Below are 13907 nucleotides of genomic sequence, written 5' to 3'. Positions count from 1 at the left end.
CACAGCCTGGGAGGTGCTGCAGACAGCAAGGATCGTGGCAGGGTTTGGGAATGGCTGAAAGGTCCTTTGGCAGGCTGTAGTATCTTCTTTTTGCTCCTCTGTGATTTTGCCTTGACAGAAAAACTGCATCCTTTCTTTTTCTGCTTTCAGTAATTTATAATGGATGTCCCAAAGCTTTTGAGGCTGGCATTTGGTGGCCGCAGACCAAGTTTGGCCAGCCAGCTGCTGTGCCGTGTCCAAAGGGATCTGTGGGTAAGTTCCCTCGATAAAACATGAACTGTCTCATCTGGGGGGGAAGTGGTGGGGAATGGGGAACAGCAAAAACAAAAGTGTATATTGGGAACGATAGATCACAACAAGAATCAGAGAATCGTTTGAGTTGGAAGGGACCCTTAAAGGCCATCTATTCCAACTCCCCTACAATGAACAGGAACACCTACGGCTCCATTACGATGCTCCGAGGTCATCCAGCAGGAAAGAACTGTTACAGTAAATTTGAAAGAATAGCAGGCAAACACATGTAAAGAACAGAAATTTTGTATCTGCATTTTCAGAAAGATGCCGTCCAGTTTTCTGGTTTCTGTTGCTCAAGCATTCCTTACACAGGGAACTCCGAGCTTTTGGGGACTGATACACTGATATTGTCTCCAGCAATATGGCTCCTGTGGGCAAAGATAAAATGAGGTCTGTTTGCATGGCAGTCACTTCATTGGCATTGCAGGCAGCAAAGCAAAGAGGTACAGCAGAGCTCACAGTTTTCCATCAAATCTCTCTCCTCTAAGCCGTAATTTATGTGGCTGAAAAAGCCATTTTACCAGCACATGAGCTGTGTTGTTTTGTACCGTGAATGAACAGCAATCTGTTTTTCTCATATGTGTCCCTGAAAATGTTTATCTTACAGAAAACCAAAGCAGGTTTTTGAAAACAAGTCCACAGCCTCTTCTGAAGGCTGTCCCATGGGGAACAAAGCCTCTGTCTCATTTCTAGACCCAAGGATTCTTACCTGCTGTGAGCAGTCTTTGAGTTCCATGAGTTACAAAGGGCTGTGTAACTCTTCCATATATTGCTGGGAGCTGGTCCATGCCTAGAGGTGTTCAAAAGATTCATGGTAACCCCAGCTCCCCATTATAAGGATTTTAGGATGTGGATTTGTTGATTTATTTTAATTAGAGAGTATTTTCATTGATAAACACTATGAAGTGAAATTAAAATCAATTTCCTCTCTAAATATGCAGTGTTCCTGTGGGTGATGCCAGTATCTCTTCTAGCAAGTAGTAGACCGGGGTACCCTTAGGAATTGCTGACACTACGTTAATTCTACAGAACAATCAAATAAAGTAGTGTTTATAATCACGACTATTCTAACAGTAATCTGAAGTTTAATTGTAAATTCATGACAGAAATAACATGGTTATATAATGTTCCGTCCATTATAATTAGTAATTAAATCACTTAGACACACACAACGTGTATCCAAAGTTAATCAGCACAACGTAAGTCTTGAATCTGATAATTTGAAATTCACTGTGAAGATTCCACAGCCAAGCATCGCGTTTTGAAATGATTCAACAAATAATAAAAGGTAACAGGTTAAACAGAAAGCTGCTGACAAACCATTTTCAAGTGGCAAAATAAAATTTGCATTATCTGCAGTGTCTCCTGCATGCATTGTGCAATGCATATTTCAGCAGCGTGCAGCATATTTTGACATGAAAGTAGCATTTATCAGGGTGATCTTCCCATATAGACTATTGACAGAAATCTGAGCAGGGATGTGGTTGGGAGTGGCTGGGCAGACCCAAAGCCTGCCTGACCTTCCTGAAACCTGGGGAAAGTGGTTCAAGAGGATCAGCAGTCTTTAATTCTTCTTAGAAATAAATGATGGTTTGGAAAGTCAAATACCTGCATATCCCTTGAAGATAGAAAGCCATGAATATTTATCTGGAACATTGCACAACATTGTTTAATGTATTGTTTCCTTCAGGAAATGCAGTTCGCCATTGTAACATTGAGAAGGGTTGGCTGCCTCCCGAGCTTTTCAACTGTACCACCAACACTTTTGTGGATCTAAAAGTCATGGTAAGCTGTGTTTTCTTGTATTCGGTATGATCAGCGTGTCAGGACACACCAGTGGTTGCACATAAAGAACACACCTGCAGCACAGCAAAATCTCTCTAATCTAGTGAAGTTTGGAATCTGTACATGTATACCTTCTTACCCAATAGCCAAGAGTAGAGTATGTACTGTACATATGTACTGTAGCTTGTGTCAACTGACTGTTTGTGCTGTAGTCCAAATGTCCACGTGATATGAATTGTCATGTTGTTATTAAATTCATATGGATGTTCGTGGTAGGTGGATGGTTGAACCGAATGATCTTAGAGGTCTTTTCCAACCTTAATGATTGTGTGACTGTGACTTTGTGACATTTTTGATTTGTATAAATGATAATCCAGCACAAAGATCTTTTTTTTTTCTGGTGATCCATTGTAATTTTCTCTTGAATTTATAGTGGATAATTTTGATCTTCTTGTTATACCTCATTTCCAATTGCCCATCTATTGCTTAGTTTCTCTCAGCACTAGTAAACATGTTGTTAATATTTACCCTCTATGAGAAATCCTGTAGTTTCTGCCCTTATTTTATAAATGATCATCAATCAAACTCCTGCTTGAGGCCCTCATACTCCATCCCTCCATTGAGTTCTTGACCCCCTCTCTTCCTCTCTGGACCCTTGTGCTTTTCTAAGGCTGAGTTGCATCTTCCACTGAGCTGTCCTATCCACCTTTTCTCAAGACAAGTACCATTTGGATCCAACAACTCCTTGCTGCTGAAGCTCCTTAAATGAGTGAATGAACGAATAAAAGAATGAATAAATGAATGAATGAATGAGTAAATAAAGAAAGAAATGTTTTTCTTCATTCCCTTTCTTCATTTTATTCATGTCTCTGGTTCAGAATGAGAAGTTACACCGCAATGAAACCATACTGGATGGAGACAAAACCATACACATTGTGAGAGTGCTACAGAACGCCACCAGATACACACAGAGCTTGTATGGCAATGATGTGAGGACAGCTTACCAGATGATGATCCGTGTCCTGCGGTACGAAAGCCGGCAGCAAGGGTTTGACCTGGCAGCAACAAGAGATGTGGAGTTCAATGAGGTAAGAGAGATACCGTATACTGTTCTGGGACTTTGCAGTGCTACTGGGAAGTTTTGTGGCAACTGAATTTGTCTTTGACCAAGGAGGACTAAATATGATGTAGCTGCTCTAATCTGCCTCACAAGTGAGTCAATCTTTTCAATTTAGAATGGGAGGCTGGCTGTACATATTTGTGTGCATGCAGATAAGCATGACATATATGTCACAGAAAGTATTGTTAAAGTAACTAGTGTCATACTAGCATCCAAAAGTAAAATTCCCCAAATTTAAGAATAACCAAGTCTACTATTCCTGGGTATTACTGGCTTTGTTTATTATATTCACTTACATTGGAAAGTCTGCCTAATTTCATCATTTACATTTAAATTTGTACTGAACCCTGAGCCAGCTACTGACTCCAGAGGTTTTTTAACAATTCAATTTGGAAATACTTGAACAATATCTATTGCAGAGTTGATACTCTGAAAGAAATTCCACACTATTAAGATTTCAAGTGATACAGTCACATACAAATATTGGAGATGAGTGGCAGAGGGTCTTCTGCGAGTAGGAGCATTCATTAAGTACCCATTTATTACTAAGGACTTGATCAGATTTAGAGAACAAGCATTAGCACCATCCTTGGCAGGGGGAAACATGGAATCATAGACCTTAAGATCCAACCACAACCTAACCATACAACCCTAACAGCCCTTCACTAAATCATGTCCCTGAGTACCACATCCAAACTGTTTTTAAACACATCCAGGGATGGTGACTCAACCACCTCCCTGGGGAGCCTATTCCAGAGCTTAACAACCCTTCCTGTAAAGAAGTCTGTCCTGATATCCAACCTAAACCTTCCCTGGTGCAACTTGAGGCCATTTCCCCTCGTCCTGTCACCAGCGAGAAGAGACCAACCCCGCTTGCTGTAAGCACTTTTCAGATACTGGAAGAGAGCAATAAGGTCTCCCCTCAGCCTCCTTTTCCCCAAACTAAACAGCCCCACAGAACACAGTACTTGAGGTGAGGCCTCACCAATGCAGGATGACTTCCCTAGTCCTGCTCATCACACCATTCCTGATACAAGCCAGGATGCCACTGGCCGTCTTGGCCACCTGGGCACACTTCTGGCTCATATTTATCTGACTGTCCACCAGTACCCCAAAGTCTCTTTCCATCAGGCAGCTTTCTGGTCACTCCTCCCCAAGCCTGTAGGGTTGCCTGGGGTTGTTGTGACCAAAATGCAGAACCCAACACTTGGTCCTATTGAAATTCATACAGTTTACCTTGGCCCATCGATCCAGTCTATCCAGGTCCCTCTGTAGTGCCCTCCTTCCCTCAGGCAGATCAACACTACCTCCCAACTTGGTGTCATTTGTGAACTTAGTAGGGGTGCACTCAATCACCTCATCAAGAACATTAATAAAGATGTTAAATAGAAGTGGCCCCAGTACTGAGCCCTGGGGGACACGACTCATGATGGGCCACCAACTGGATTTAATTCCATTGAGCACAACTCTTTGGGCCCTGTCATGCAGACAGTGTTTCACCCAGCGGAGCGTGCACCCACCCAAACCATGGGCAGCCAGCTTCTCCATGAAGATGTTGTAGGGGACAGTGACAAAGGCCTTACTGAAGTGCAGATAGACCACATCAACAGCCTTACTCTCATCCACTAAGCAGGTCACCTTGTCATAGAATGAAATCAGGTTTGTCAGACAGGATCTGCCATTTGTAAACCCATGCTGACTGGACCTGATCCCCTGGTTGACCTTTAACTGTTCCATGATGGCTATAGCTGTGATGGAAGGATGTGCTCAGGGAGGCTTTCACTTGAACACAGAGAGCACCATGCTGCACCACATCCCCATGAGGTGGGAGCAGATGGAAGCATGGCTGAGAAAATGCCTCATTGTCTTGGCCAACAGGCAATGAAGAACTTCTGAAACATTTAACGGTTTAGAAAAACCTAATTTTAAGAGATTCTGTGTTTTCCTTCCTAAGGAGACCTTCTGCTGATGAACTTGTAACTGTTGGCTCTGGGGTCAATGAAGCTCCCAGTTCAGATCTTGAGAAGGAACTGTGTTTTTTAACATGTGGTTTGGGAAATGGTGGTTTGGAAACCTCTGCTTTAATTTATTTTTTTATGCATTTTTTATGCATTTGGCAGTGAATTGCATACAGATGATGTTTTCAAGACCTCCCTAAATATTTTTGGGTTAGGTCAGGAATTTGAAAACTAATCAGTAATTCGCATGAGAAAAAGGAGGTTACATCCTAAGGAGGTTACATCCTAGGCTGAGGGAGCACAAGGGGAGGAGGAATTTATTCTTATGTAGTCTTTGGAGGCAGCCAGAAAAATAGAAGCGATCAAAAAACCCATAAATAACATTCTCAGGCTGTGAGGAGGCCTGGTACCAAGTACAGCTTGTGTCTTCTGCTACAGTGCTGGGGAACCATGTAGTGCTTCTCCTAGATAGCAGCAGTAATAATGTCAGTCTCTTACATTCCAAATAGTAGCTTGCAACTAGGGAATACTTGGGGAATATAGCACCGTCCCTGTCTGCTTCTAAATTAAGGGTTATGTGTATCCAGATGCTTCCTTCTAATATCACAGAGCTGGAGGCAACTAATTCTTACCACCATTTCTTCAGATTTTACCTTTATTAAGCATTAGGTTTTGACACAGCAGCGCAGCTGATATCTCATAAGATTGATCGCTGCTCGACACCTTTATCACTCAAGTCATTTAACACTGGTTTTTAGTCTTGTTCTTCCATTCTCCTTTAGGATGCCTTTAAATATACTCATGATAAAGTGGAGAAGCAGTAGGTCCTCATCTAAGACCTCTTTTCCAACACCATTAGAATATACGTAAACATGGGGGGAAAACATGCATACATTAACTTTTCTTATGTATATATGCAGGTTTCTGTATACAAGTTAATATTTGCTTGTGTTGTTTGAATGCTTCACCAAGCAAGTTGCCATAGTTATCAGCTACATTAAAAACAAAAACAAAAACAAGAGGATCAAGCATATTTATATCTGCGACTTTCTTTTGGTTTTAGCACATCACATTTTTCAGTTTCCCTAGATGAGCTCTTTAGTGTACATAACAAGCACTCTGCTTTTCTTTGCACATCACTCAGAGACAAAGAAAATGGGTACGAACTGGAACACAAAGTCAGAGCACAAACTGGAACACAGAGGAACCATATGAACATCAGATCACATTTCTGTGCTATGCAGGTGGCTGAGCACTGGCACAGCAGTCTGGAAGCTGTAGATCTCCTCCTTGGAGACCTCCAGAAGCCGCCTGGCCATGGCACTGGGCACCCTGCTCTGGGGGTCCCTGCTGGGGTTGGGCAGAGGGGCACAGAGGGTGATGCCAGCCTCAGCCATGATGTTGTTCTGTGGAATATGATTTTCCTTCTGCATTTTCTTGATGTTTCCTATCTTAAAGAGGAGTTAAAAATAGGTAGTTATCTTACAGCCTCCTTTTTTTTTTTTTTTCTTACTTTGCTCATAAAAAGCGTGAAGGGTATTCCTTCATATAAAATATATATGTGTATGTGTATGTATATATATATATATATATGTATTCAGGGTCAGTAACTGGTGAACATATTTTCATAAGGAAGACATGTTCATAGAAGAACATGTCTATGTTAAAATATTGAATTTTGTACTCCCCTAAGGCAGTAATGGCGATCATTTAAAATATTCATCACTTGAAATCCAGGGCTCTTTTTGCCTCATAATTTAGACTTGTCCTTTGCTTCTCAGAATATTATCAAAGTAGGTAGTGCCCTGTTGGACCCCAGCAACAAGGAGCAGTGGGAACAGATTCAGCGGACGGAGGGTGGCACAGCTCATCTCCTAAGGCACTACGAGGATTATTTCAACAACGTGGCCCAGAACATGAAGAAAACCTACATGAGACCTTTTGTCATTGTTGCTGCTAACATGAGTGAGTACCTGTGTTGAAAACTACTGCTTTGTATCAGTGCTTTAAAAGCATGTAAGACAGTTGCTAACTATTGCTTTTCATAATACCAACTTAGAAACACAAGATACGTGTTCTCTAACCTATTCAGTCCATTCAAGTCAGTTCAACTTCAGTCCTAATTGCCTTGGAGGCTTCCTGGAAGACTTCTGACTTGTCTTCCCTGAGGGCTGTGCCACTGGTCTTTGTGGCATTTTGTTGCAGCTGTAGTGGCATACGGATGATGAGATGGCCAAAGTTTGTGAGTAAAGATGATCCCTTTTAAGTCTACCTGCTGTAGTTGAGTGTATTGCATCAGGTTTTTGAAAGAATCACCCCATCACCTCCCAAAGAATTATTGATGTAAAAAATAAATAAATAAAAAAGCCTTGCTATTGATCATATACCTGTGACTTTGAAATGCCTGACTGCCCTGGAACATATCCAAGAACTCATGTTCATATGCTGAAAGGTATTTTCTCAGAATCATCCATCTGAGCCTTCAAACAACCCCCAGCCTTGCAAAATCCATCACCAAGGCAAAATCCTTGGGGTCCACTAAATCCTCCTTGGATCTATGAGAATGGAAACCATGGTATGGTTGTCCTCTTTCCTCTTTTTTTCTTGTCCTCCGTCCCTTTCATTTTCTCTCCAGGTCCCAGCAAGGGGTAACAGCCCTGCTCTGAGCAGGAGGTTACGTGACCTCCAGGGATCCCTCACAGGCAGCATTTCAGTGGCTCTGCAGTTCTGTTTCTTTCTCTCCCTAGTGATATGAATTATTATCAACCTGAGTTTATGTTTTCAGACCTGAAGGAGGGCTTATGAGCCCAAAAGCTTGCCTGTTTTTCCTGACTGTGCCAGCTGGTATAAGAAGTATATTAACCTCTGCCTACTGACCTTGTGCTGAAGGCCTCGTTTCCACAGCTGCATGGAGAGTTCAGTATGGGAAGCTCCAGCTTCCAGAGGAAAGCAAAGGCATGAGGCAGTCAGGGTCTTTTGTGATAGAACAAGGGGAAATATTTTCAAGCTTAAAGGAGGGTAGATTTATATTTATTATAAATATACATTTATATACATTTATTGTGGTGGTGATGAGGCACTAGAACAGGTTGCCCAGAATTGTGGATGCCCCATCCATGGATACTTTAAAGGAGAGGTTGCATCAGGCCCTGGGCAGCCTGACATATCTGTGCTGTCCATGTTCATTGAAGGGGAGTTGGACTAGATAACTTTTAAGGGTGCCTTCCAACTCTAAGGATTCTATGATTCTTCAAAGTCCTGCTTTGGTTCCAGGGGAGAAAGATTGTTGTTGAACTGAGCCAAACCAAAATACTTTTGATTGTCTTTAATAGACCAGAGCTAAACTTCTCCTTTTGATTAAGGAATATCAGAATCAAAATATGTTTATCTCCACATTCAGAAATATGTATGTACAGTGTTTTAACTAAAATGAAAACAAAGTCCAGAATTTTTTGCAGGTTGTAAACCCTGATTTTTCAGACCAGCTCTTCCTAAGTAAAAAAGAGCTTGGGAGGGACAAGTCAACTGTGCTGAAAGGGGTCTGTTTTCATTTGAACAGTTTTTCCAGGTGAATATGGTGTTAATGGAGTTTCCTAATGGTTCATCTGGGAGTTATTGAGTGGCTGGAAAAGGAATGAGAATTTACAGATCTTAACTTGGATATTTCTTCATATAGAAACCTGCTGCAGATCACAGCTTTCAGTGTAGCTTTACCCCCAGGACTTCCAGCTTCTCGCTTTTATTATATCATCTAAATTGGCACTCAGTGACTTTTCATAAATGGGAAAGTTCAAGCCAACTCAGCTGCTTTTAAATATGTTGGCAGTTAGACAGCAGGCAGAGCTGATGAGGTGAGCCAGGGAGTAACTGTTAGCACAGGGGGAAGAGAGCTAGAGGACTAGGGAGTATTCCTGGGTAAAATCCAGGTTATTTTCTTTAAAATGCAACATCAGCTAAGCTGACAGAGAAAATACATATTTCTGAAGCAGCAGATTTGTCCTTCCCTACAGAAGCGAGTGTGAAATTGGAACACACCACTTTTATTTGCCAAGTATGTGGTACTGTTTTCCCACTACGAAATACTGCATTGTGAATGCCTTGCTGTTGCCTCTGCAGTCCTTATAAACATGTGATTCCCTAACTGCATCAGTGCTGAAACAAAGACTTTTAATTGTCATTTGAGGTATTCACAGAAAGCAATTAGATTATACTTTGTATTGATAGAACCATAGAACTGCTCATGTTGGAAAAGACCTTCAAGATCAGCAAGTGCAACCACAACCTAACCATACTACCCTGACAATATGAGGGTTTAAATTTCTTCCCTGTCTTGTGCAGACGTTTTAACCATCCAGTCATGTTTTGTTTTGTTTCAATATCATATTTGAATGGATTAAACTTAATTTTATGGGAAACTTTTTTTTCTCCAGTTATCGCTGTTGACATCTTTGACAAGTCTAATTTTACGGGAGCTAGAATACCACGATTTCATGAGATTAAGGAGGATTATCCGAAAGATCTGGAATCATCTGTTGTGTTCCCGGATACTCTGTTCAGACCTTCAGACAGGAAAGGTAAAACCCGTTGACAGTTTGAGGAAAGTTTTGACTCCCAAGGACGTGTGATTGATCCTTGAGAAGCAGAACACAACTAGGGTGAGATGGAGGTGATCACCTGCACAAGCAAGCATTATTTTGGGTTGGAGCAGCTGTGCATACCTCAGGGGCCTTCTGCCTGCCAGGGGCTGTGTAACTGGCTGTACCTGTCTGTCAGGTCCCTCAATCCCATGTCACCCAGGGAAGTGTGCCGTTCTCACCAAGCTGTTCCCCTGTGGCCATGCTCTCCTGAGCCCTGCGGGGATGGAAGGTGTGTGGGAGGTGGGAATCCCAGTCTGGGTGCGGAGCAGTCCCATTGCAGCTGGAGAGCTGGGGAATAAAAGGCCTTGAGCTGGGCAGGGAAATGGGTGGCACGTTGTGAAGTCCATGGGCCTGTCCTAGCTCTGAAGTACCCAGAGATTGCTGAGAGGAAACTGCGACTTGCCTTAAGCAAGGGCTGAGAGAGTAAATTAGACAGTAACTATACAAATACCATGACTGAATGCCCTTGGAATGGGGAAATAGTAACACTTTTGAAAATAATACACAATAAACAGTAAGCTTTCACATCTCTCTGTATGGCTTTTTCCTCAGAAATAAGTCAGTTGCTTGTGCCTTACATTTTTTCTCTAAGGAAGAAGGGAATGTGAACGTTAAGAGATACTTGCCAAAACTGGACGCTCATTATATGAAAGAATGAGCATACAGATTCCTTTGTGACCAATTGTACTCACAGCTATCGCTAGCTGTGCTATAAATACATGCAAAGTAATAACATGGATATTGTTTTGACTTTCTCCTTATATCATGCACAGATTATTTATGCACTTACGGATCCATTCACTTAGAAATTCCTTATTTTCTAGCTGGACTAAATGGTTATTCGTGATTCAGTGGTTATTTAATTATCAGTTTTATAACTATGAAATTTGTTAGAACTTCATTAAAATGTTTCACTAGGAGCATGCTCGGTGCTGTGAACTTAGAGCAACAGAAATATTTCTGTATCTTTGCAAAGCAAAATCATCAGTTTAAATGGTAGCTTTGATGTTGTGTAAAAGGAGTTTAATATTTGTGTTAATTCCTCAGCAGTACCTACGATGAGGCCTTCAAATCAAAAATTATCCTCTAAGTTGAACAGTGATGCTCGAAGCTCTGAGAGTATGTTTACAAAGAGAAGAAAGCGGCACCCCGATGACTTTACCCATCATACTGTTGCCATGGTCATTATATACCGGTCCCTAGGACATCTCCTGCCTGAAAACTATGATCCTGACCGAAGGAGCCTGAGGTGAGAGTTCAGCCTGTCTATGAATTGTGCAGATCCCTTTCTACATGCTTCTTCCATACAGGGGAGGCAGAGCTCTTTTATACCAAACAAATGACATATGCACTACAATCTCTTGTACTCCTCTGGCGCACTGTGGGAGAATAACTGCAAGAATAGAGCCAGCGGGCCTTGGAAGCTTGGCTGTATGGAAGGCTGGTGGTACATCTGCCTCGTGTTCTGAGTGGAAATCTTCTATCTGCTAAATCTGTGCTTTGAATTTTAACATCTAGATCATTTTGTGGTTTTTCTCCTTCTGCAGGTTACCAAATCGCCCAATTATTAATACTCCTGTGGTGAGCACAGCCATTCACAGTGACGGGGAGCTTCCTCCCAATCTGGTGGAAAAGCCCATCATAGTGGAGTATGCCATGCTGGAAACAGAGGAGAGAACAAAGCCTGTCTGTGTCTTCTGGAATCACTCCATCATGTATGTCTCTTCCTTCTTTAGGGCTGTGCATGGAAACTCTTTCGGTAGCAGAGAAAGAGTAGAGGAGGATAATTCTGGAGGGATAACCTTTTTCACTCAGTTTACTCAACTGACATGTAGTTCCTGGTGTAGCCAAGTAATCACTTCCTGCTAACCTGAGAACAATAACAAATAATCATCATAACTCTTCAAACAAATTAGCCTTGTGGTTTCTAACAGATACAGTGCCACCATGTCTTTCTGCAGTATTGTCCAAGAGTAAAAAATCTCACAGTCTCCATCTGTTTGCCCATTCTTTGTGCCCGCACATGTAGAGCTAGACAAATGTAATCTAGCTTCAATGCCTGGATTCATGATTCACCTGAGGTCTCTTAGTCAGGACTCTCATTGTCCCTTGTCCTCTTCTTAGGAGTGCATCTCCAGTAGACTGCTCTTCTATGGACTGCATCTTCTCCTGTCACGTGCTAGTGACTGTGGAGGGAGTGCAAGGCAAGCAAGCAGCAACCACTGATGCCTCAGACAGGGCTATGCAAAAAATAAATAAAAAAGCTAATGTTGGTAAAAAAGGACTGTAAATCTCAGAAATCATTTTTGAATCAGAAGTCAAAGAAAGGGGCACTGATAAGAAGCAACTTACCTTTCCTTCATTTCCTTTCTACTGTATATCTTTTTTCAGTTGTTTTAGTGAAAAAAATGGAGGGAAAGAAATACCTTCTTTGGGACCTTAGACCTCTTGCTGTTGTTAGTAAGCAGATAATACAGGACAGTGAGCATAAGGAGAGGGTGAATCTAGGAGAAAAGTATGAGGGAGAAGATGAAATATTCAAATATGGCTAATTTAGGTATCACACATTAAGTGAAGTTAAAAATACAGACATAATTATTGAAGATCTGAAAAAATGGAAGAATTTTATATACTCGTGTGTCATTTTTTGACGTGTGCTGGATTGTGGAAGCAGGACAGTCCTGCTGGAGATACTTCTGGAGTGTTGATAAAACAAAAGAACATGTACTGAGAGATAGCAATCCTTGATGATCCTTGAGGTCCCTTCCAACCCAAGCCATTCTATGATAGCAACATGCTTGTTGAGTTAATATTTCATAATATTTTAAGTATTACATATATAACCATGAAACTGGGTATATGGCAAAATGATAGTGTTGTCAGATCACAGTTAGAGGGATAGCTATTACTTGTTTTCTAATGACCCCAAAACTCCAGTAAACCTATGGAAAAATCCACTGAAAGGTAATATGCTGTGTTGGAAATAGAAGCTCAAGCTAACCTTGGAAATGCTTGCCTCCTAGTCAAAAGCTTATGGAGATTATATCATTAAAAGGATCCAGGAGGCAAAGAGAGATCTATTTTGTTAGCAATAATAAACTACTCCACTTGCCTGCTTGTAAAGTAGTCTGAGATTGTATCAGCACAAAGGTTAGATAAGCAACTTCTAGATGTGCTGTCTGCTTCTACGTACAGATGATTCTGCCAGTGATGAGGAAATGGCAAGTCCCTTTTCCATAAATTTTTAAACACTGTATAGGCTTGAATAACTCATTAGCTCTGATGTGATTCATCCATTTGCTATTTGCTCTTAACCTCAGTGGCAGTGTTGTCTGTTACATTTTCCTACAGCCACAATTATAACGGAGCTTATAAACATACTAAAAGAGTTTTTCTGAAATGTGAGTACTTTTCAAGAGGTTATTAAAACTATTTAACAAATGTTTCATTACTGAATGTAAAAGATTACATTCTCTTGAATGTACATTCTCTTGAAGAGAAAAACCCTTTTCAATAGTCACAAAAGAATTTTTATTACTCATTAGCTTCAGGATAGAATAATTAATATAGACACAAGATCTTTTCTGGAGTTAGACAGGGCTAAATAGGGTAGAATTGTTAAGGGATCAGTTCCTCCATGATGTTAATACAGGACATTTCCTGATGTAAAATGTTATCTCCTGTTTTTAACTTTTCTTGCCTGCTTTCCAGAGGAATATTGGGATGAAATCATATTTCTGCTAAAATATATTTCACGTAAGAGTTTTACTAAGTGTAGGGACATGGAAAAAAATGTCTGAAAAACATGTCTCCATGGTTTCGGTATTTTTTACCTCATACGTTTGCTATAGCCAGTTTGTTCTGTGCGATCACTTCCCCATATTGCTTGTATGATCAATGACACAAAATGAGGACTTTAAAAAATTATTTTTACTCAAAAAAGGTTGTTGCAAAGCCACAACAGCTGGTGAGCAATGCTTCAACTCAGGGCTTTTTAAGTGGGTTATATTGTCAGGCAGGTGACCGCTGTAAATATTTCTGTCTTGATACATACAGTCCTCTCTGTTTGTGGAGTGAGAGCTGTCTTGGAGAGCAGTGGCAGCAAGAGGTGAG

At 41.1% G+C, this 13907-nt stretch overlaps 1 protein-coding gene across 1 annotated transcript in view; it reads left to right on the top strand.

The window, feature by feature from the left end:
* The window catches only part of CELSR1 (cadherin EGF LAG seven-pass G-type receptor 1), a 155703-nt gene that overhangs the window by 118926 nt on the left and 22870 nt on the right, over positions 1 to 13907 (top strand). Inside the window, exons 16-22 of the mRNA XM_072357862.1 lie at positions 151 to 252; positions 1985 to 2079; positions 2958 to 3167; positions 6939 to 7122; positions 9588 to 9731; positions 10842 to 11043; positions 11342 to 11509. Of these exons, the coding sequence (XP_072213963.1) occupies positions 151 to 252; positions 1985 to 2079; positions 2958 to 3167; positions 6939 to 7122; positions 9588 to 9731; positions 10842 to 11043; positions 11342 to 11509 (1105 nt within the window). The remainder of the gene's footprint in view (positions 1 to 150; positions 253 to 1984; positions 2080 to 2957; positions 3168 to 6938; positions 7123 to 9587; positions 9732 to 10841; positions 11044 to 11341; positions 11510 to 13907) is intronic.

The sequence above is a fragment of the Excalfactoria chinensis genome, chromosome 1 (assembly GCF_039878825.1).
Source record: "Excalfactoria chinensis isolate bCotChi1 chromosome 1, bCotChi1.hap2, whole genome shotgun sequence".
In the NCBI taxonomy this organism is placed as follows: Eukaryota; Metazoa; Chordata; class Aves; order Galliformes; family Phasianidae; genus Excalfactoria; species Excalfactoria chinensis.
Note: the sequence above shows the minus strand (reverse complement) of the source record. Positions and strands in the feature narration are given on the sequence as shown.